At 39.0% G+C, this 20,957-nt stretch overlaps 2 protein-coding genes across 27 annotated transcripts in view; both read right to left on the bottom strand.

The window, feature by feature from the left end:
• Positions 1 to 2,243: 2,243 nt before the first annotated feature.
• Positions 2,244 to 5,062, bottom strand: zgc:113142 (D-beta-hydroxybutyrate dehydrogenase, mitochondrial). The gene is made up of 4 exons (XM_023961647.2): positions 4,561 to 5,062; positions 3,936 to 4,088; positions 3,722 to 3,855; positions 2,244 to 2,642 (listed from the first exon to the last, which is right to left on the bottom strand). The coding sequence occupies exons 1-4, from the start codon at positions 4,916 to 4,918 to the stop codon at positions 2,277 to 2,279; spliced, it is 1,011 nt and encodes a 336-aa protein (XP_023817415.1). The 5' UTR covers positions 4,919 to 5,062; the 3' UTR covers positions 2,244 to 2,276.
• A 6,033-nt stretch (positions 5,063 to 11,095) lies between these two features.
• The window catches only part of LOC101166362 (inositol polyphosphate-4-phosphatase type I A), a 46,738-nt gene continuing 36,876 nt past the window's right edge, over positions 11,096 to 20,957 (bottom strand). For 13 of the 26 annotated variants that reach the window (XM_078943679.1, XM_078943691.1, XM_078943732.1 and 10 more), the window contains one exon: positions 11,096 to 12,013. In XM_078943679.1, coding sequence (XP_078799805.1) covers positions 11,881 to 12,013 — 133 coding nt within the window. In that variant the 3' untranslated portion in view covers positions 11,096 to 11,880. Of the gene's footprint in view, positions 12,014 to 14,970; positions 16,868 to 20,957 lie in introns of those variants that run through there. The other 13 variants (XM_023961450.2, XM_078943673.1, XM_078943721.1 and 10 more) reach the window with 2 other exon arrangements.

Here is a 20,957-nt window from a genome sequence, read left to right as displayed (position 1 = left end):
ATAAAGACAAGTATTTTTTAAACACAGCTACATTGTTTATTCTATATTGTTCCCTCATAATTCCTTATTTGACCTATTGTGTAGAAAATCCAGGGGCATAGTTACAAGTCAAATACAAAACCTATTTTTATTCTGCAAAAAAAAAGCAATTAGAATTGTAAATCACTCTTCCTTCAATCCACAAAACAAATATTTCCAAAGTTAAGGGCAATTACATTTTTGGATTTACTTGATCTTAGTACTGGAATTTTTATGTTTAAAGTTAAAAAACAAAGTGTACCTGCCAAAACACTGAGTTTGTTTAAAATAAAAGTTAATAATTATGATTTTCGGGGTGAAGATATGTTTAAAAAGAAAGTGGTCAGAACTAATGCACTACAGAATAGTATTTTTGTTCAGGGGGTCAATGTGTGGAATTTATTATCCGATGATCAGGAGAATGAAAAATCCATATTTCAGTTTAAGAAAATGTATACAGGTCATTTTGAGAAGTGTTTGTTTTTTTCTCTTCTTTTTTCTTTTCTGATTTAAGGTTCTGACAATAGGTAGGTCGATGCAATGTTTGTATTCAGGGTTGGGGAAATAAGCCTTGGCTTCACCCAACACCTTTTTGGGTTAATTTTGTTCAATGTTTATGTTGACATTGTTCAGTGTCAATGCTTATGTTTATGTTTTTAAGTTTGTGTGTTGAACATAACCGAAATAAATGTCTCTGAAAAAATGTCTCCAACCCTTACATATATTTCTGTGGATTTTATTTGATGATGTTGCTATTAATAAATTAAAGATTAGTAAAGTTAACCAAAAAACTGGTTTTGAACAACACAGCACAGATTATAATCAAACACATAAAATAAAATACGCAACATAGTTGTAGCCTTGTAGATGGTGGGGGTGGGGGGCATTTAAACAACCCCATTTCAAAGTTGTAAGTCAGTATTTTATTTTGTATTATCAGTATTCTGCTTTATCTTCAAATGAAAGCATAAACAAACAAATAAATATCAGAGTGATCACTCTTGTTCTAAATTATTTTTTCTGTTATTCGGGAGAAACTAAATGGAAACTGGGTAGAAGAAGAAAAAAACATCAAAAATCTCCCAAACTATAAAGATAAATGAAGAATTTTATATGATAACATAGTATTATCAGCCTTTCATTTGTCTCTGTTCAGATAAGAGCCGTTCATCACTAAAGCAGCCGTTTATTTTAGGATGGTGTGATAAATAGGAAAAGCTCTAATCGTCTGCCTTCTATTGTTTACTCAGCACTAATCCATCGACCTCATTTGATAAATGGGATTTTTATCATCTCAAACTGCAGGGTTTAAACAGCTGAGTCATTGTTTCACAATGATTTAACCTTGAGAACTGATTTTTTGAGTTAACTAACAAAACCTTGAAGATATTAACAATTAAATCCTGATTATAAAGTCATAACTTTTCTTAAAACAGCTTTATTTGCCATTGAATCCAAATAGATGAATATCGTAAATTAAAGGCTGTACGTCACTTCATGACGGAGCAGCCCCTTTGAAAATAAGAGGCAGCTGGGAGGAAGAGCTTGGGTGGAGTTCAGATGATAATGTGTAGAACAGAGAGTCAACCACAGTCCCTCTAGTACCAAGTTAAATATAATACAGTTCAAAATACTACATGGGGCAAGACTGTCAAGGATCTATCCTCATCTGAGTGGAAATTGTGACAGAAGTCAAAGTAGTCCAGCCAATCTAACCCACATCTTCTGCTCATGCTCTGCTTTGGGGAACTATTGGTCTAGAATTGTCAAAACCTTATCAGATGAACTCCACGTCACTTTCCAGCCTATTGCAGAAGCAGCCATATTTGGTGTGTCACACCAAAACCCAGATACACTCAGAAAGTGCAAGTATATCTATACTTGCTTTTGCTAGTCTAATGGCAAGAGGCCAGATATGACTGAACTGGAAATCTAAAGACCCACCCAGGGTGTCCCTGTGGCTGACTGGTCCTATGCAACTATTACAACTAGAGAAAATAAAATATTCAGCTCCCCTGTAGGGAAAATAGATGCAGTTTTGGAACAGATTTCAAGATTTGTTTGTCTGCATTTAAGATGATAACTATATTTCTCCACTCGATGGGGAAACTATGACCTAGAACCCCAAAGAATCCACTGGATATGCAAATGAGTTTACGCAATAAGGAAGGCTAAACATTTTGCTTTGTATCTGAAGGCAGAACAGGAAAAAAAATGACACCAGAAAGAAGAAAATAGATTTATTAAGAAAAAAACAGCTACTGATTGAAGAGCATTTGTTTTCGTGTTTTGTACATGGAGCTGAAGGAAAAGACAGAGTCAGCGAAGACGGTGGGGAGAAGAGGGTACAGCTTGAAGAAGACCTTATCCAGCGCAGACACCAGCAGGTATCTGCTCTTCGGACGAGTAGACGTGAGCGCGTGCAGCATCGCCGTGACGACCGGCTCTGCCGTTTTGAATCCAGTCTTGCAGGTTGACTTGAAGTAGTCGTTGGCCAGTTCCACGTACCGACGGTTGAAGACGACCTTTCGGTCGTCGTCCAGTTTCGCCCAGATGTCCGAGGCGGTTTTGGTCTTTAAGATGTTGGTGGCTCCAGCGAAATTCCCCGGCTGGATGATGCTGACCTGAAGGTGGAGTTACGCTTCAGTTAACCTGAGGTTACTAGTCCGTCACTCTGCGAGTAACCAATGCAACGTTCTACAGCCTGACAGGAAAGTCCCGCTACCCAAGAGCCTTTTGGTAAAATCCCACTTTGTTTGAAAGGGTGGAAGAAGGCGAACGCCTCCTGGAGCAACCAACTCAGATCAGGAGATTATTTTATTAGGGTTTTGTTTTTACAGTGTGGAAGAAAAGTTTCATTTGTTTTATTTATCTTAAAGTAAAAAGAAAAAAAAGGTGAAAAATGTAAAAAGTTTACAAAAAAGAAAAACGTCCTACATTCAAAATGAATTAAAACGAAAAATGTAAAAAAAATTAATAACAGCACATTTCAGTAAATATTTTTACTTAAGCCATACAATTCTTTTGGTGTTTAAGGGGCGAAAACAATCAAATTTTTAATGAGGCTCTCAGTACTTTTACTGTGAAGAATTGTACTATAAACAGCAGAGATTTACTAAACCAAAGTTGACATAATGTTGCGCTTGTCTTTCTTCCTTTTTTGCTTTAGGGAATCATTATTCACAGAAGGATTAGATCCGGCACGTCCAAAGTCCGGCCCGGAGGCCAAATACACCCTGCATTCAAATTTCCACCACCCAGCAGGTTCCTGCCATAAAACCAATAATATGCTTCCTCCAGCACTTTCCTAGAACTGTGTCCAATTCCTTGATTGTGACTAGCTTATTACGCTATTAGCCGTGGTAAACCTGTGGCTACTTGATCTTTAGAGCCTTAAGGGCCAAACGAGAAGAACAAACTGATTTGTTTGTTGATCATTTTCATTGAATAGTTTATTTTAATGTATTATTTATCTAATTTATTTTAATATTAGTTCATTATACATCATTATTTAATGTTTTTATGAGGGGCCGACTGATTACCGCTCACCAAATCTGGCCGTGTTTGCAAAATGTTTGAACCCCACTGGACCATATTTTGTAGATTAGGACGTCGTATTTTACTTGTCCTCCTCCCCGTCCCCTGAACGCATCATAATCAAAAACACACATTTTTGCAAATTGAACCCAAAAGTTTACCGTACCTTCACTCCAAAACTGGCCATTTCCACCCTCAAACAATCTGCAAACGCCTCCAGCCCCCTCTTGGACACGCTGTAGGCCCCCATGTTCAGGCAGTGGAAGAAGGCAAAGATGCTCGACACAAACACCACCCGACCTTCAAAGGAAGACGCCGTTATGGACGGCAGCGCGCGACTAAATATGACAGCAGAGGCTGTTTGGCCGCTGAAGGCTAACCTTTAGCGGCGCGGACCAGAGGCAGGAAGGCGATGGTGGTCCGGATAGAGCCAAACAGGTTGACGTCCGCCATGTGGCGGAAATCCTCCAAGCTGCTCCATTCGATCTCGGCCCAGTCTGAGATTCCGGCATTGTTCACGACGGCCCACAGACCTGACAAGAGAAAAGAACTTGACTTTAAGTTTATTAAACATTATATTGTGTTTGGGTCTAAATTGACCCATTTTGAGGGGGGGAAAGTGGGTCAATTTTGAACCACATCAACATCAAAGTTAAAGGAGGAAATTAAAAAAGGGAGGTTTGTACCCACATAATTATGATAGATTTAAAAAAATATATACTTTTTTTTTTAAGGGGAAGAGTGACTTTCAAATTTACCTTTTTTACTACTTTTTCATATTAAAAATATTTTTAAAAATTAAAAAAATTTTTTTTAAATATAAATGTATTTAAAGTTACTTTCAAGTAAATTAATAAAAAACGATTTTAAAAAAATATACTAACATTGCAAAACTTCAAAATAAAAGCCTATTTAAATAAATTTGGGGGAAAAAAAATCTTTTTTGAACTCTGTTTTTTGTCCTTAACGGTGTTCCGTACAAACGGCCCTCTTCTGGACCCTCACCTTCCTCGGGCAGGTTCTCCTGGACCGTCTTCCTCGCCTGCTGCACCTCCTCCTCTTTGGTGACGTCCAGCTGAAGGACCTTCAGGTTACCGGAGCCGTCCCGGACCAGACTCTGAGCTCCGTCCCCGTCCGGAGACAGACACCCCGCGAAAACCACAAACCCGCCGCGGTCCAAAGCTCCGGCCAGCCGGTGCCCGAAGCCGCTGTCGCAACCCGTGACCAGCACGGCCCGGCCGAGGCCGAGGCCGGCCTCGCCACTGCGGCGGAAGCGAGCCACCAGCTTGAGGAGGACGAAGACGAGCACGGCGGTGATGGGGACGGTGCTGATGAACTGGACGAGGAAGAGGAGGAGGTTCATGATGTCGGCGTGGAGCTGTCAGGCTGTCTGCCAGGCTGAGGCTGAGGCTTCGCTTATAGCGGCGGCTGCATTAGTTCCAGGCTTCATGTGATGTGAGAGAGAGCCTTGTTGGAGCCTGACAGATACTTTTATCTGCTGTGATTTTCTCTCATAACAGCTTCAGAAATCAGAAACAGAAGACTTCTATTGTATGAAACTGTGAGGAACCGACAAATCGGAAAAGATTGACAAATTTATAAAAGCCGCATTAAAATTCTCCCATCAACCATGTTTTAGAAAACATTTCACAACAGATTCCCTGGAAAAGTTGAATTTTTCGCAATAAATCGGACACATTTCATTCACTGACGGTTTCTATTTGTTTATTTTAACCCTTGTTCTATCCTAGGCACTTTAACGTTGGGAGGTGGGTCATCTAGACCCACTAGACAGTGCTCTGAACCTTTTTTCTTCAATGATTTGTGATCTTCACTGGTGTCCATGGATTACATGAAATCTCTCCACCTTTATCCACCTTTGTCATGGTAGGGAGAACACGTCAATGGAAGGGGGGGGGGTCATCTAAGATGGCACAAGGTTTAAAAAAAATAAACCAGGAAGATCTTGTTATTAGTGACTCAAAAATCCTCGAGTTGCGATGAATGAAAGGTTTTGGTGACGTCATGCGGTTTGACGCAAAGTTCAGCACTCATGTTTGGAACAGAAAGACAACAAAAACAAACAAGTGTCTTTGTGGAAGGGAGGAGCTTTCCAGGAACCTCAAAGACAAGTTTCTGTTCTTACAGAACTTTTTTTAGGAATACAATCAATAATTGGATTAGATTCCGGGGACTTTATTTCATTTTTTTTATTAGCAGATAAACATGACATATCAGACTCAACTGCAGACGTCTTTCACTTTTACTTGATTTTTAAACACAACTCAAGGCTTTAAGAGATAAAAAATTATCTTTATGGAAGTTAAACCTTAAAGGCCGTACACTACGTACAGTTTCCACGTATGAAATGTCGGTCTTCTGCCATCCATGCGTGATATAAGTAATTAATTCGTGTTCCTTGCGTTCATCATTTGTCGATGAGCTCAGATGTCCGTTGAAGGTTTCGGCCAACGGGTCTTTAGGTGAATTTGGTTTAAAGCTGTTCAACAGTTTTGTTCGGTTGAGAATTACGCAGTTTACGTGTATTTTACGTAGTTTCAACGCAATTATTATGTAAATCTTAATCAATAGAACGTGATTTTTGGGAGATTAATACACAAATTTGTGTCTTACCACGACCGTACCCAGTATGTCTAATGGACTTTTCAGGCATGAAGTATAACTTTTACTTCTTTTATATCGCACATATTACGTAACTGATGCACTCTTTATTGAATTGCGTAGAAACAGCGCAATAATCACGCACGGTTCATGTTCTACGTTGGTTTACGTGTTCTTTGTGTGATTTATTCGTACTTCTGTGGTTTTAACGTGGTTCGTTCCTGATACATCTGAGAAAATTTCGTCCGTGCCACATGTGCAGAATGTCTGTAGACACTGTGTGACATGGCCTTCAGTCACATGACCCGTACTAGGGGATTGACCTGAACAAGTCCTGCAAGTTTTTGGGTTGTCCGGGCCAATGAAGTGTTGTAGGACACCAGTACAACGGACCGTACCATTGTGTAAGTGTATCGTGACGTACTCGTCAGGCTAGTGGAAGTTGCACACACTTTATGATGTACAGATGATGCTGTCCCTTCATTGAAAGTAGGAAAAATCTGTCTGTCACTCTTATAAACCCTTAAGTGCTCACTACGGTCTGTTGCCTGCGACAGGACCGCAGAAAAAAATCGTTGTACAACCTTGGTATTTCGTGGGGCCCACAGGTTTGACCATTTTTCACATGCAGACAGCCCGTATCCATCCGGACAATTGGGACTAAGCGACAGAGGGGGAGTCCAGGCCAAGTTCAGCCTGGTGCGTTACGTGGGATTGAACAGTCACCCAACAGAGGTCCATAACCGTCCATGGGTCAACAGGCTTCTTTTAAGTCCACGAACACACACGCAGATGTGCAAACTCCCAAGATTCCTTGGAAATCCTAGAAAGGTTGGTTCTACCGGGCATAAATAGAAGCTATGTTTCTCTGGGATGTGACGTTCCTCTTTCGTCTGGATTTCTATAGTCAGACCGTACCAAGAGGCTACAGAGTGTTTGGTACATTCCGATCTACGCTTTTACTTTGGAGTAAACCGCCACCCAAATGTGGCAAATCCAGAAATTTAACCCTGGTGGAATTTTAAAAATGAAAACCTAACAATCAACAGTTTTCAGTTGATTCTTACAGCCGGTTTTTTAAGTCATAGCTAACAAACTAGCAACTTTACGGGTTCGGAGTCCCGTAAAGGTGCCCCCCTACTCGGAGTGTGACGGAACTATTTGAACTTGTCTTCCGAGGGTGCATCCATGTTCACAAATGCACTTTGGGGGGAATACACAAAAACATAAAACCATTTGGCGCAGTTACATCGATTATCCTGCAGGTGGCAGCAGATCCCTAGAGGATGACAGGAACTATGGAAAGGTTGAACTTGGAGGCTCCTCCCTGCGGTCTGCGGAACGTCCGCTGCTCCGGTTTAGAGGTTCTGAGAAAAAGAGCGGGTTCCAGCAGATCAGAACCACAGCCGATGCGGCGGTGGTGCTGATCCGACGGTGACGTCAGCCTGAAATCTTTCCTCTAACACGCGCTCTGGAAACATCCCAGGGGATGGGTCAAATGCAGAGAACAAATTTCCCATTGTGGGATAAATACAGTATAATAAAAATTTCGATTTGGACCTGTTAAGAATCCTCTGTGAAGGGTTGAAGACAGGTGACCTGCTGCCTCGAGGGTAGAGTCTACCCAGACAGACGGGTGTTTGGAGAATGAGTGACACACTTTTCCTGGAAAAGTTCAGCGCCGGCGTGACAAATCTGGTTTTGGAAAATGCCAAAAATTAGTCAGATGGAAAAAAAGGGATTTTTCTAAGTAAATATCTCCCACTTCGGTCTTTTAAGGTGACGTGGGAAACAAAGCTGGATTTGTTTACAGTGACATTTGGGAGGAAAAAAAACAGCGTGAATCAAATCCAAACCTTTAAGGTGGAGGAAGCGGCGGCGGCTCTCCTTTAGCGGTTCAGCGACATAACGGTTCTCTCAAACCCACTAGAGGCTGAGATTCTGGTTTCAGGAGGCTTTCTCCTTTTAAGGCTCAATAAAAGTTCTTAAATGCAAAACTGTCACATGATTTAAACCATAAAAGATAAGAAAAACAGGGAGGTCAAATCTGTGATCTTTTCTAATTAACGTCCAAAAACCCAAAAACTGATCGATAAATGGAGCCGGCTGCTCTTTGGGATTCATCCAAACACACTCAATTGTAACAAAATCCTTCTTTGACTCACGATTTCTGCAATCGGACAAGTTTTTTTTAGGCAAATAGCAACTATTTCAAAAAACATTTTCCTAAAACAAGAACAAAAATGACATCACATCAAACATTTCAAAATAAAACGCCAAAGTTGAACATAACTGTTGAACAACTTTTGAAAAGTTGTCATCATAACTAATTTGGAAGGCTTTAAAACTAATAAAAAGGAAAAACGTGATAAAGGATTTGATTTGATTTTGATTTGAATTTTTGATTTGATTTGAAATGGTTTATTTCAAGCAATCAAATAGAAGTTATACACAAAAGCATTATAAAAATCAGTTATACATTCATACAGTAACTAATCAAACTTAGGATAATTAGACATAATTAATAAATATTGCTTGAAAGGGAGTGGAAGGAAGCAAACTTATATAATTCCACCCCGTTATACTATAACCATTTTATTACATGATTTATCAATATCCGGTTCCTAGGTTTTATCAGACAGAATTAAGAATCATAAGATATCAATAAGGCACGTGCCAAAGATGAATTACTTAAGTACTACGTCAAAAATAACTATTTTAGAAATTAACATGGCAAATGCAGCATCTGAAATATATGCAAATTATGTTACTTTTAAAAGTCATTCATATGCTTTAAAAAATAATACTATACCAGTAAAATAGACACAACACTGTTTCAGGAGTTTTCATAGCAAAATTTCATCAAGTATCAAAAGTTAAAAACATGTGCAAAATTATGCTACATTAGGAAAGATTTTTGAATCAATTTATCAATTTTTGGAGAAAGTGAAGTAATATCATCAAAAGTCAATCAATTTAACAATTTTCAAAAGTGATTAATCATTTGTTTTACTCTTTTTATATATTTTTATTTTTATTTTTTTATTTTTTATAATAAAGTAATGCTGTTGGGGAAAAATAAAAAGGGTCCATAACTGTCGATTGTCCAAGGTTGGTATTTCTTCTTTTACTGATAACAGCTGATCTCCTGGGTTCAAAACAGAGTTTATAGTTCTCTTCCATGTTATGTCTGCAGACATTAGATTCAGGTCCATATCCTTCTTCAGCTGATATCAGCTGCGGTGAAAGTTGAGGTCAAGTTGTCTGCAGGTCAGAACTCTGCTGTTATTCAGGTTACGTCAGACGATGGAGAAAGTGAAGATTCCAGGTGTCATATTTCTTGAAATTATTTGGCTCTTTGGTTTATTACTCCACGTTGTTTCAGACAACCGTAATCAAGCACTTCTCAAAGTCCTTCATGGTGTTCACGACCAGAACCTTGGTCCGGTCCTCTGGACCGAGTGGTTTGACATAAATCCTGCAGCCTTTAACCCAAGTGTTCTCAATCTGCTTACGCTTCCTGAGAAGCCGTGCATTTTTTGAGATTTCAGCATTCCTTCTGGTCAGATGGTCGTTCAGATAAACAGCAGATCCTCTGAGATTTTTGCGTTGATTCATCAGAGCTAGTTTGTGTTTGTGATTCACAAACCTGATGAGGATCGCTGGTTTATCCGTCTCCTTTCTCCTGGGGAGCAGGTGGCAGGTCTCGATGGTATTGAGATCCAGGGAAATCCCTTTAGATGTGAGAAATGAATGTATTTGCTGTTCCAGAGACTCTCCACTGACCTCCGTATTAGCACTGCCAGCTACGCTAGCGCTAGCATTAGCAGTGCTGGCTCCAGCTGTATTCAGCTTCGCTTGAGGCTTGATCGGTAATCCAGTGAGAATGACATTATTCATCCTTACTTGCTGTTCCACATCGTCCAGTCTTTTCTCCAGAATCTCGACCTGGTTTTCTCGCTGCTCGTTTTGAGCCCGAAATCTTCGGAACTCTTCCATCATCTCCCAGAGTGGCGTTAGCTTAGCCGACACTTGTTCCATAAAACTTTTCAGCGTTTCTTGAATAATGTCAAGAGACTTTTTGAGTTCTTCATATAGGATTTAAATTAAAAGTTAAGGCAACTTTTTTACAAAAAAAAACAAATCATCACAGACAGAACCTCGAGTCTCTACGACACAGAATTAGCGCCATCATGAAGGAAAAAAAACAAATTAGGATAACAAAATAAAGTCGAAACATTTTATGAGAATTAAGTTGGAAAATTATGAGAAAACAAGTCACCAATTTAGGAGAGTAAAGTCACAAAACTAACGTTAACATTTTACGACATAAAAGTTACAAAAAATTGTGAGAAAAGGTCAAGATTTTACTAAACTAAAGTCATAAAATGTAGAGAAAAATTCAACATTTCTTCGGGTAAAAGTCAAAGAAAAACAGAGAAAGAGTCATCATTTTATGAGAATAAAGTCTTTTAATAAAAATAAAAAAGTCAAGATTTTGTGAGAATAAGTCGTAAAAATTGAAGACAAAGTCGAGTGGAGTAAAAGAGTCAAAAGTATTTCCTTATTTGTGAAACCAAAGCTGAAGTTTCTATTTTTGAGACTTTTTCCTCATAAATTTATGACTTTAATCTCGTAAAATCTCATGAAAATATCATTTTAATCATTAAATATTGATATTTAGTTGAAATTTATTCTAGAAAAAAAAATCACAACTTTTTTCCCAAATTTTTACGACTTTATTCTCGTATATTCTTCTATTTTCTACAGTGTCGTAGAGATCAGTACTGGGCCCACTTTATTTTCCCCAACAAGCACCATTAAGTTAAATTAAAACTTCATATAAGCCTGATGATACAAACACAGAAACTTAATGTAAAACATAAAAAAAAAATCTAGAATAAAAATTGACATTGACTGTTGTTTTGGAATATTTTTATTTTTTACAGGAAGCCACATTTGGTTTAAGATCAAATTTGTTAGTTTTCTGCTAAAATAAAATGAAAACAAACTTTATGCCAAGAAAGGTCTTATGGAATGGATCAGAGACTAATCTGTGATATTTGTTTAAAATAAATAAATTATGGAATCATCGGTTCCTTAACAAAAAATGAATAAATTAACCTAAAATAGATTTATGAATAAAAAGCAGATTATTTAAGCTGCAGAAATGTGAGGCACGAGCAGCAGTGATAAACTAAGAACTGTTTCTGTAAAATCTTCATTACATATGTGTTTAAAATAAAAACATACAAAAACATTAACTTAAATCATTCAAATCCCGTAAATTTGCAGAAACGTATTAATTATGATACAATCCAAAACCCTCTCATCCATAATTCAACAGTGTGGAGCAGCGTGGACGCTCATCCTCTCCTCTAGCGCCCCCTGCTGGTAGACAAATACTGTTGCAGCGTTTCTGCTGCTCGAGACGCTGAACTACAAACGCCTTTTTGTTGAAGCAAAAGCTACATTTGTCTAAAAAGGCACCAAGAAAATGTCATTTTTTTGGTGGTGAGCGCACTCGAACAGTTATGCAAGGAGTTTACAGTACCTACAGACAGTTTTTGCACCGTTACCATGAAGATCCGAAGAGTTTTTTTCTTGTTTATTGATGAATCACTGAGGTTACCTCCACAAAGGTCAAACCTAACGCCAGTGAGGCCTCAGCGGGCGCCAACACCTGGTCCAACCCCCCCTGGCTCAGGTTTCCACCTTGCCAAAGGTGCCGTCAGGCGGCCGGTAGTGTCTGGGGAAGGCCTTGAGCTGCAGAGAGTTGAAGGCGTACTTCCTGCAGCCGACGTTCTTCACCGTGTTCTCCCGCCGGCAGCCCTCGCTGTGGAGACAGAAACCAGAGTGGGCGGAGTCAGAAACACAAAGGGGGCACAACTGCCATTGCGTTTAGACGGAGTAATAATTGGAGGGCAAGAATTCAACCTTAAAAACCACCGTTTTTTTTATCTCCACATAGAGGCAAAAAACTTTTATTTGGCCAGAAATGTGACTGTTTAGCTGAAAACAAAAGCAAAACAGCAGACGATACATATTTCATCCTACAAGTTTTCATTCCATAAGCAAAACCTGTTTAGGAATCTACTCTAATTATTATAAATATACAATTAAGTTCATCAGGATTTCTAATTTTAACAAAAAATAACTGTGCAAACCAAAAAGAAGCAGTTACTGTAAAACAAAAACATAAATATGACAATAATAATCTTTGATATAAAGTGACAATAATCACAGCACAAGCATAGATATTTGGCAGATGTTACATACAATAAATAATTTATGACAAATAGCTTATGCAACCCAGACATTAGTATACAGTGCAATTTCAGTAATATCTCTGATAAATTAAAAATATTCATTAAAAAATTGGCAAAACCACTAAAATACTCACTTTTTAAGTATAATGGGAAAAAAGTAAAAAATAAAAAAGCTCTTTATTGAGGTATTAATAATGATATTTAATAAGTACTTAGCTCATACGATTGCTTTATTAATATATTTTCTTTAAGTTTAGGAAAAATAATGACCACTTCTGTGATATTTCTGTGCAAATGCACTTTAAACTGATGCTAATCTGCACCCATACTAACAGGGATTCAGAATACTTTCAAAAGACTAAAAACATAAAAAAAAAAAAGTTCACTTTAAAGAATATAAGTGCTAAAGTTGACAATGGATTTTAGAGGCTAACCTCAACTAGCTTAGGTCCTATAACCTCAGACATTCATGTAGACACAAAAATAGTTATTATTATTTATTGACGGGGACATTTATTCATATTTCTGAGAAAATTTATCAAATAAAATGAAATGCATTATGTAAAAGTAAGGATTTGTGTCTTGCTATTCTTTAAAAAAGGGCGGGAAACAAATCTGCTAATCTACACCAATGCTAACTGGTATTGATAATATAAAACTAACGTGAAGGACGTTTAAAAATTACAACAAAAATACTTAACTTTATATAAATTACAGTTATAAAATAATTACCTTTTAGCATACACGTAGTAGAATTAGCCATTATCAGAGGCTAATTCACATCAACTGCAATACCTCCTAAAACCACAAACTTCCACAAATAATAGTTGATTTTTTTTAATAGCAGGAAGCCATTTTATAATATTGAGAACATTTATTGAATAAACATAAATGTATTATCTAAATGAGGAGTTTTTACCTTGTTAAGGGTTTATTAAACATGATAAGGCAAAATAAAATAGGCAAAAATAAAGTGCTAATTTTAACCAATGCTAACTGGGACTGAACAGAATTTTAAAACACTTCCATAGATGACATAAAAAACAAATAAATAAATTAAAAAATAAAATTTAACAAAAAAATCAAAGTGGTTACATTTCTACCATTTAACATAGATGCGTTAAAAACCTAGCCTAATTTCAGAGGCTAATTAACATGAACTAGTTTAACTTCTAAAACCAAAGACGTCCATGTGAAAACAAATGGACGCAACTTTTATTCATGGGGGGGGGGGGGGGGGGGGGGTTAATATTTTATTGGATATTTTAATAATTCAACAAAATATTATGCATCTGAACTATAAACCTTAAAAACTTAGCAGTTTGCCGCATGTTTAGATAAGGCGGAAAACTAAACTGCTAATTTACCCCAATGCTAGCATTGGTGCAATGCTAACTGGAATTGATAATGTTTTCAAAACACTTCATGAAATATTATTTTAAAATATGATTTAGATTCAAAGCCATTAGAGTAGTGAAGTTGTGGTTATTACTTTTAACTTGTGTCATGGTCCAGGTGAATTCTCGATTCTGATTGGCTGCTGAGTGTGCATTTAAAAGTGACAATCCAGAGTGATAATGTACGCCTAAAAAAGAAGTTCCGGTCACGCAGCTTAAATGTTTTGTATCACTGCGCCGGCTTCTTTTAAACAACCACTACCTTCATCATCTGGACAAAAACAAGTGGTAAGAGGTGAACTTTCTCTCTGAACTCATGCTTTATATGACCCATCGTGACCATCAGCATATATGTGTGTGGTCACATTACCTACACACTACACGTAACAAATAGGTTGCTTTTTGGAAAGAAAAGCCATCCAGACCTAAAAAATAAAAATTATAAAGTACTAAAAACTGGTTGAATATTTATGTCTTTTGTAAGTGACCATGGAATAAGCGGGTTAATGGCGGGCGATGTCTGCATTATCAGAATTAATGCACTTCGCGGACGCTTCCGTCCTCCGTTTCATGTCGGATGGTTCAGGCTTCCACGGCGTGCATTAACTCTTCAACCATTAACCCTTACACAAGCATAGTATAACCTAGCCAAAATCAGAAGCTCCTTAACATTAGCTAGAGAACTTCCTGAAGACGAATAATTGAAAGCTATTATTATTTATTAGAGGAGGGAGTTTGATTCATATTTTCAGAGATATTATCGATTATAAATAAAAATATTGTGCAAATGTAATGATTTGACCTGACTAAACTTTAGTAGCAAACACAACACAAAGAGGCTAAATAGTTAGCCTAGCTTAAGCTAAAGTAAACAAACTCCATTAGAAAGGCCTCTGTACTCATAAATGCATAATGCAGCTTATTTTCTTTTCAAAATATCAAAAGTAAAAGATACATTTATTAAAGTTTAAAATATTTCAGGACTGGAAAATGAGATTGAAACATTTGAGCCTGTAGATTAAGTTCATTTTGGGTAAATGTATGATTACTTTGCAATAAAAAGTATACAGCAAATATTTACTTATAAGTAAACAACAAATTTTTTACTCAAAATTTACTTAAATACATTTTTTTTTACTAAAATGGGCAGATACGTTCATGTTCTATCTTTCAATACAAATGGAACTATACGAACGCTAAATATCTTTTAGGAGAACCTTAGAGAACAGAAACTGAAATAAAACCCTTTATTTTAGGGAGCCATCAGTAATTGGAGACTCCCTGAGGAAGACATTCCAGTCTGATTCGAGTCCCTGCAGATTCTATTTATGGAGGTAAATAATACTTTACAGGATATTGATTCTTACAAGGCAGAATTCCTGTAAAACAAAAAGACTAAGTGTTGCTATATTTGAAAAAATCAATACGTTACATGATGAATATTTAAAGTTCTCACTTTTGTAACTATTGTTGGAACAACAGCTTGAATTTTTGGATGTTTTGATTAAGGTAAACACTTACAACACAACATTGCACTTTTCGTGAGCAAAAATGACTAAATATGATACAAATCTGACTATTTTGGCACAAGCATGAAAGCATCAAAGAAAACCGCGTCCCTCTCTGTGCATAAATCTATAAAGCTAAGAAAAGTGAAACAGCTTTAACATCTAAAGATGCTCACCTGCATAATCAACACGTTCGACCTGGATTTCCTACAATCAAAACCCTGATATTTTCAAAGGTCAAGCTCTATCTGAACATTGCATTTTGTTGGAAGCTGAAAGTGGGCGTGGCTTACAGACATCTCTATTTTAGCTCGAATGGCTTTTTTTTTTTTTTTTTTGGTCTTTTATCGACTGTCTGTAAGCGACCCACACAAGCTTCAAAGTGCACAAGCTAATACTTCAAAACAGGAAGACTAATTTAAACCACAAGAAAAATATTTGTTTTGGCACCAAAATAAAAGCTTTTGTTTGCTTGATATGAGTTAGTTAAGTGCAAAAGCGTATGGAAGACAAAGATAGAAGAAACAACTAAAAATATTAAAGTTTTTGATTTCATTACAAAGCTACACTGGGTCCTTCCTGAAGCTTGGATGCTAATATATGCCGTTTAGGTAGCTGGTTTAAAGTTAGCGTTAAAGAAAGTGGTGTCATCAGCATACGGTGAGACCTGTACATCTATTGTGTGTTTTTTCCCCCGCAAAACACCTGCTTACTTTCTAAACAACTTTCTCCTGTATCCATAACTTAAAATGTTTACGTTTTATCGATCGATTCAAAACTTCTTTTCTTTTTAAAAATTAATAATGTGTTTATGGAAGAAACTTTAGGGAGAAAGGTTTCATACAGAAATGTTGAAGAAAGAGGGTAAAAAAAGGAACTTTGAAACAATTATGGGATAATTTGTTTAGCTCTGTTAGTTGTTATAGATCTAGATGAATGAAATTATTATTTTATTCAATAAACTTGTTTTGGTTAAAGATTTTGTTTAGGAACCAATATCTAAAGTTCCTGTGTGAAGCTAGTGCGGCGCTAACGATCTGTTCTTCAAATTAGCTTCAGGTAGACGATGCTACAAAACGTGTTTTGCTTTCTGCTCTGCAGGTTCAGTGTGGATGAAAAGCTGAAGGTTTTCAGTCCAGAAGAATCTGAGCTGTGAACAAAAAACGAAAATTTAAGGGGCGGAGCCCTGAGAACAGGGCGCTAGCGGTTTAAAGCCCTTTCAGTGGTGGTTTGTCGGCGTGGATCCGTGCACGACAAGACGGTGGCTTCCAAACCACGCTGGGTTTGATGCGCGGGGGCGGAGTCACAAGTCCTTCGGGTAAAGTGTCCTTGAGCTCAGCTGCAGCGGAGTTTGGCCAAGAAGAACGCCACGCTGAGGAAGATCCACACCACCAGCAGGCTGGGGCTGAGCGCCAGCAGAGGGAGCGAGTACAGGAGGCTGGGGTCCAGGCGCAGGTCGCGCACCGGCAGCAAGCCGCTCAGGTTCTTCTGGATCACGGCCTCCCTGGTACCGATGCTGCCGAGGGCACAGGGAGACGGAGATGTGGAGGCGGGAGGGGGGCGGCAGCCCATAAGGATGGAGACGATCAGGAAAGGGGGGGCGGAGAGAGCGCCATGGGGGCAGTCCAAGCAAACAGATGGCGTGCAACAGATGCGGGTGGAGGGGTGGGATGGCAAACAAAATCCAAGGGGGCGACATCACAACAATGATGTTGATTTCATGAACAAAGAAAAACAAACAAACAAACAAACAGCAGAAATGATTCAAAGAAACAGACGGATTATGTTACAGGAAACAGAGGAAGGAAAAGAGAGAAAAAAGATAAATTAAGAAAAGGCTTCCAGGAAAAGAAAGCAGATGGTTCCACCATGTTTATCTGTTTCTAAGACATGGGATGAAGACAGGAGAGGAAGAGGAGGGGAGGCGTCAGGCGATGAAGACGCGATTTCATGTTTTAAAGCTGGTCAGAAGTAAACAAATGAGGAAGAAACGGGGGGGAAAAACGTTCCCAACCAGTAAAAGGAAAACTTGTTGTTGGATGAGGAGGCGGGGGCGTGGGGGGGTGGAGGTGGGTGGGGTTTGAAGATGAATCATAAACATTTCTGCAAACAGCTTCAGACAATCAAAAACATTAACTTTTCCTTTAAACTGTGTCTCCAACAACAGCTGGAATTGATTGATTGATTGATTGATTTAAAACTGATCAGGGCTCAATTTAGCTAACGCTAGAAAGATTTAAAAAAAAAGCCTGTAAGAAAAAGGAAGGAAAGAAATCTGCATTTCTTCTTCTTTCTCTTTCGGCTTTTCCCATCAGGGGTCGCCACAGCGAATCATCCTTTTCCACCTCACTCTATCATGAACATCTTCTACCCTAACATTAGCCAACTTCATGTCCTCTGTTAAGACATCCATGTATCTCCTCTTTGGCCGTCCTCTTGCCCTCCGGCCAGGCAGCTCCATCTCCAACATCCTTCTACCAATATATCCACTATCCCTCCTCTGAACATGTCCAAACCATCTCAGTCTGGCTTCTCTGACTTTGTCGCTAACACAGGCAACATGTGCCGTCCCTCTGATGTACTCGTTCCTTATCCTGTCTAACCTGGTCACTCCTAAGGAGAACCTCAACATCTTCATCTCCGCTACCTCCATCTCAGCCTCTTGTCTCTGTCTCACTGCTACCGTCTCTAACCCATAGAGCAGAGCTGGTCTCACCACTGTCTTGTACACCTTTCCTTTGAGTCTTGCTGGCACTCTTCTGTCACACAACACTCCTGACACTTTCCTCCACCCGCTCCAACCTGCCTGCACTCGCCTCTTCACCTCTTTTCCACACTCCCCATCACACTGAACTGTTGACCCCAAGTACTTAAACTCCTGCACCTTCTTCACCTCAGCCCCCTGTAACCTAACGCTTCTACCTTGATCCCTCTCGTTCAGACACATGTATTCTGTCTTACTACGACTGACCTTCATACCTCTTCTTTCCAGAGCAAACCTCCACCTCTCTAGCTGTTCCTCCACCTGCTCTCTACTCTCACTGCAAATTACGATGTCATCCGCAAACATCATTGTCCAGGGAGATTCCTGTCTTACCTCGTCTGTCAGCCTGTCCATCAGCATAGCAAACAAAAAAGGACTCAAAGCTGATCCTTGGTGTAGTCCCACCTCCACCTTGAACTCCTCTGTCTGACCTACAGCACATCTCACCACCGTCATACTTCTCTCATACATGTCCTGAACTACTCTGACATACTTCTCTGCCACTCCAGACGACCTCATACAGTACCACAGCTCCTCCCTCGGCACCCTGTCATACGCCTTCTCTAAATCTACGAACACACAATGCAGCTCCTTCTGACCTTCTCTGTACTTTTCCATCAACATTCTCAAAGCAAAAATGGCATCAGTGGTGCTCTTACGGGGCATGAAACCATACTGCTGCTCACAAATCTCCACCTTCTTCCTAAGCCTGGCTTCCACTACTCTTTCCCACAGCTTCATTGTGTGGCTCATCAACTTTATTCCTCTATAGTTGCTGCAGTTCTGCGTGTCACCCTTGTTCTTAAAGATCGGAAGCAGAACGCTTCTCCTCCATTCCTCAGGCATCTTCTCACTCTCTAGAATCCTATTGAACAACCTCGTTAGAAATTCCACTGCTGTCTCTCCTAAGCACTTCCATACCTCCACAGGTACGTCATCAGGACCAACGGCCTTTCCGCTCTTCATCCTTTTCAGAGCCTTTCTAACCTCATCCTTTCCAATCTCTGCTACTTCCTGCTCCACAACAACCACATCTTCCTCCCTTCTTTCCCTGTCATTTTCCACGTTCATCAGCTCCTCAAAATACTCCTTCCATCTTTTCTGTACACTCTCCTGGGTTGTTAGCACCTTTCCATCTCTGTCCTTAATCACCCTTATCTGTTGCACGTCCTTCCCATCTCTGTCTGTCTGGCTAGCCTGTACAAGTCCTTCTCTCCTTCCTTTGTGTCTAACCTGTCATATAGCTCATCGTAAGCTTTCTGTTTGGCCTTTGCCACCTCTCTTTTCACTCTACGCTGCGCTTCCTTGTACTCCTGTCTACCTTCCTCAGTCCTTTCTACATCCCACTTCCTTTTAGCCAACCTCTTCCTCTGGACGCATTCCTGTATTTCCTCATTCCACCACCAAGTGTCTTTACTGTCTTTCCTCTTTCCAGATGACACACCTAGCACCTTCCTACCTGTTTCCCTGATAATTTCTGCTGTAGTTTCCCAGTCATCTGGAAGCTCATCCTGACCACCCAGGCCCTGCCTCAACTTCTGCCTAAATTCCTCACAAGTTTCTTCATTCTGTAGCTTCCACCACTTGGTCTTCTTTTCTGTTTTCCCTCTCTTCTTCTTCCTGACCTCCAGAGTCATCTTACACACCACCATGCGGTGCTGTCTGGCTACACTCTCTCCTACCACCACTTTGCAGTCATTAACCTCTCTCAAATGACCTCGTCTACATAGGATGTAGTCCACCTGAGTACTCCTACCTCCACTTCTGTATGTCACTCTATGTTCCTCTCTCTTCTGGAAGTAAGTGTTGACTACCGCCATTTCCATCCTCTTTGCAAAGTCCACCACCATCTGTCCCTCCAGATTCCTTTCCTTCACACCAAACCTGCCCATCACCTCCTCATCACCTCTGTTGCCCTCACCAACATGCCCATTAAAGTCTGCTCCAATAACAACTCTCTCTCCTCTTGGGATACTCTCTATGACCTCATCCAACTCACTCCAGAATCTCTCCTTCACTTCTAACTCACAGCCAACCTGTGGCGCATACCCACTGACTACATTCACCATCACCCCTTCAATTTCTAACTTTAGGCTCATCATCCTGTCTGAGACTCTTTTCACCTCTAGAACACTGTTTACAAACTCCCCCTTCAGAATCACTCCTACCCCGTTTAAAAAAGAAAGAAATCTGCATTTAACAAACAAAAAAAGTACTTTTTAAAGTAAAGATTTATAACTATAGTTCATTATTGTGGTTAGGAAACTACTGCATTTGTGACATTTTTATTTTATTTTCATTTTTGTTGTATTTTTTTGGCACACCTTAAAAGTGGTTTAAGCTAGTGTCTGGTTTTAGCTACAACTTAAGGGGAAAGTTAAGGAGAAAAAAATCACAGTTTTAATGGGTCCAACACCCTTTCTAGAGAACTAAACACGTTAATGTAGACACACAAAGAAGGAATTTAAGAATATTCTTACAGTAAAGCTAAATGAAACATCCTTTAGCTCAGAAAATGTTCTTCTGTGTTAAAGGGAAACACAATTAAACAATATTTAGTGAAGATGTACGAATTATTTTTTGGACCTGAAGGACAATCTGAGCTAAATTTTCTCTAAAATCGTATTCTATTATTTGAAATACCTTTTAATAAAGCCTTTAATGGATTCTCAACAAATTAAAAACTCTTGTTTAGTTTAATCTTTATCAATTGTATAACAGCTCCAAATATTTTCCAACTGTCTTTACATTTGATTTATTACAGGACTATAAAACAGGGTTTTCCCTTAACTTTTCCCTTAAGGGTAAACAGAAGCTAAGTAGAATCAGACGTCAACTTCAG

This window comes from Oryzias latipes, chromosome 2 (genome assembly GCF_053564925.1).
Source record: "Oryzias latipes strain Hd-rR chromosome 2, Olatipes_Hd-rR_3.1".
Classification (NCBI taxonomy): domain Eukaryota; kingdom Metazoa; phylum Chordata; class Actinopteri; order Beloniformes; family Adrianichthyidae; genus Oryzias; species Oryzias latipes.
Note: the sequence above shows the minus strand (reverse complement) of the source record. Positions and strands in the feature narration are given on the sequence as shown.

Coding starts and splice junctions, on each gene's coding strand:
- zgc:113142 (XM_023961647.2), bottom strand. CDS start 4,918: ATGAACCTCCTCCTCTTCCTCGTCCAGTTCATCAGCACCGTCCCCATC. Junction 4,089..4,560: donor GGAGAACCTGCCCGAGGAAG/GTGAGGGTCCAG, acceptor TTCTCTTGTCAG/GTCTGTGGGCCGTCGTGAAC. Junction 3,856..3,935: donor TCTGGTCCGCGCCGCTAAAG/GTTAGCCTTCAG, acceptor CTTCCTTTGAAG/GTCGGGTGGTGTTTGTGTCG.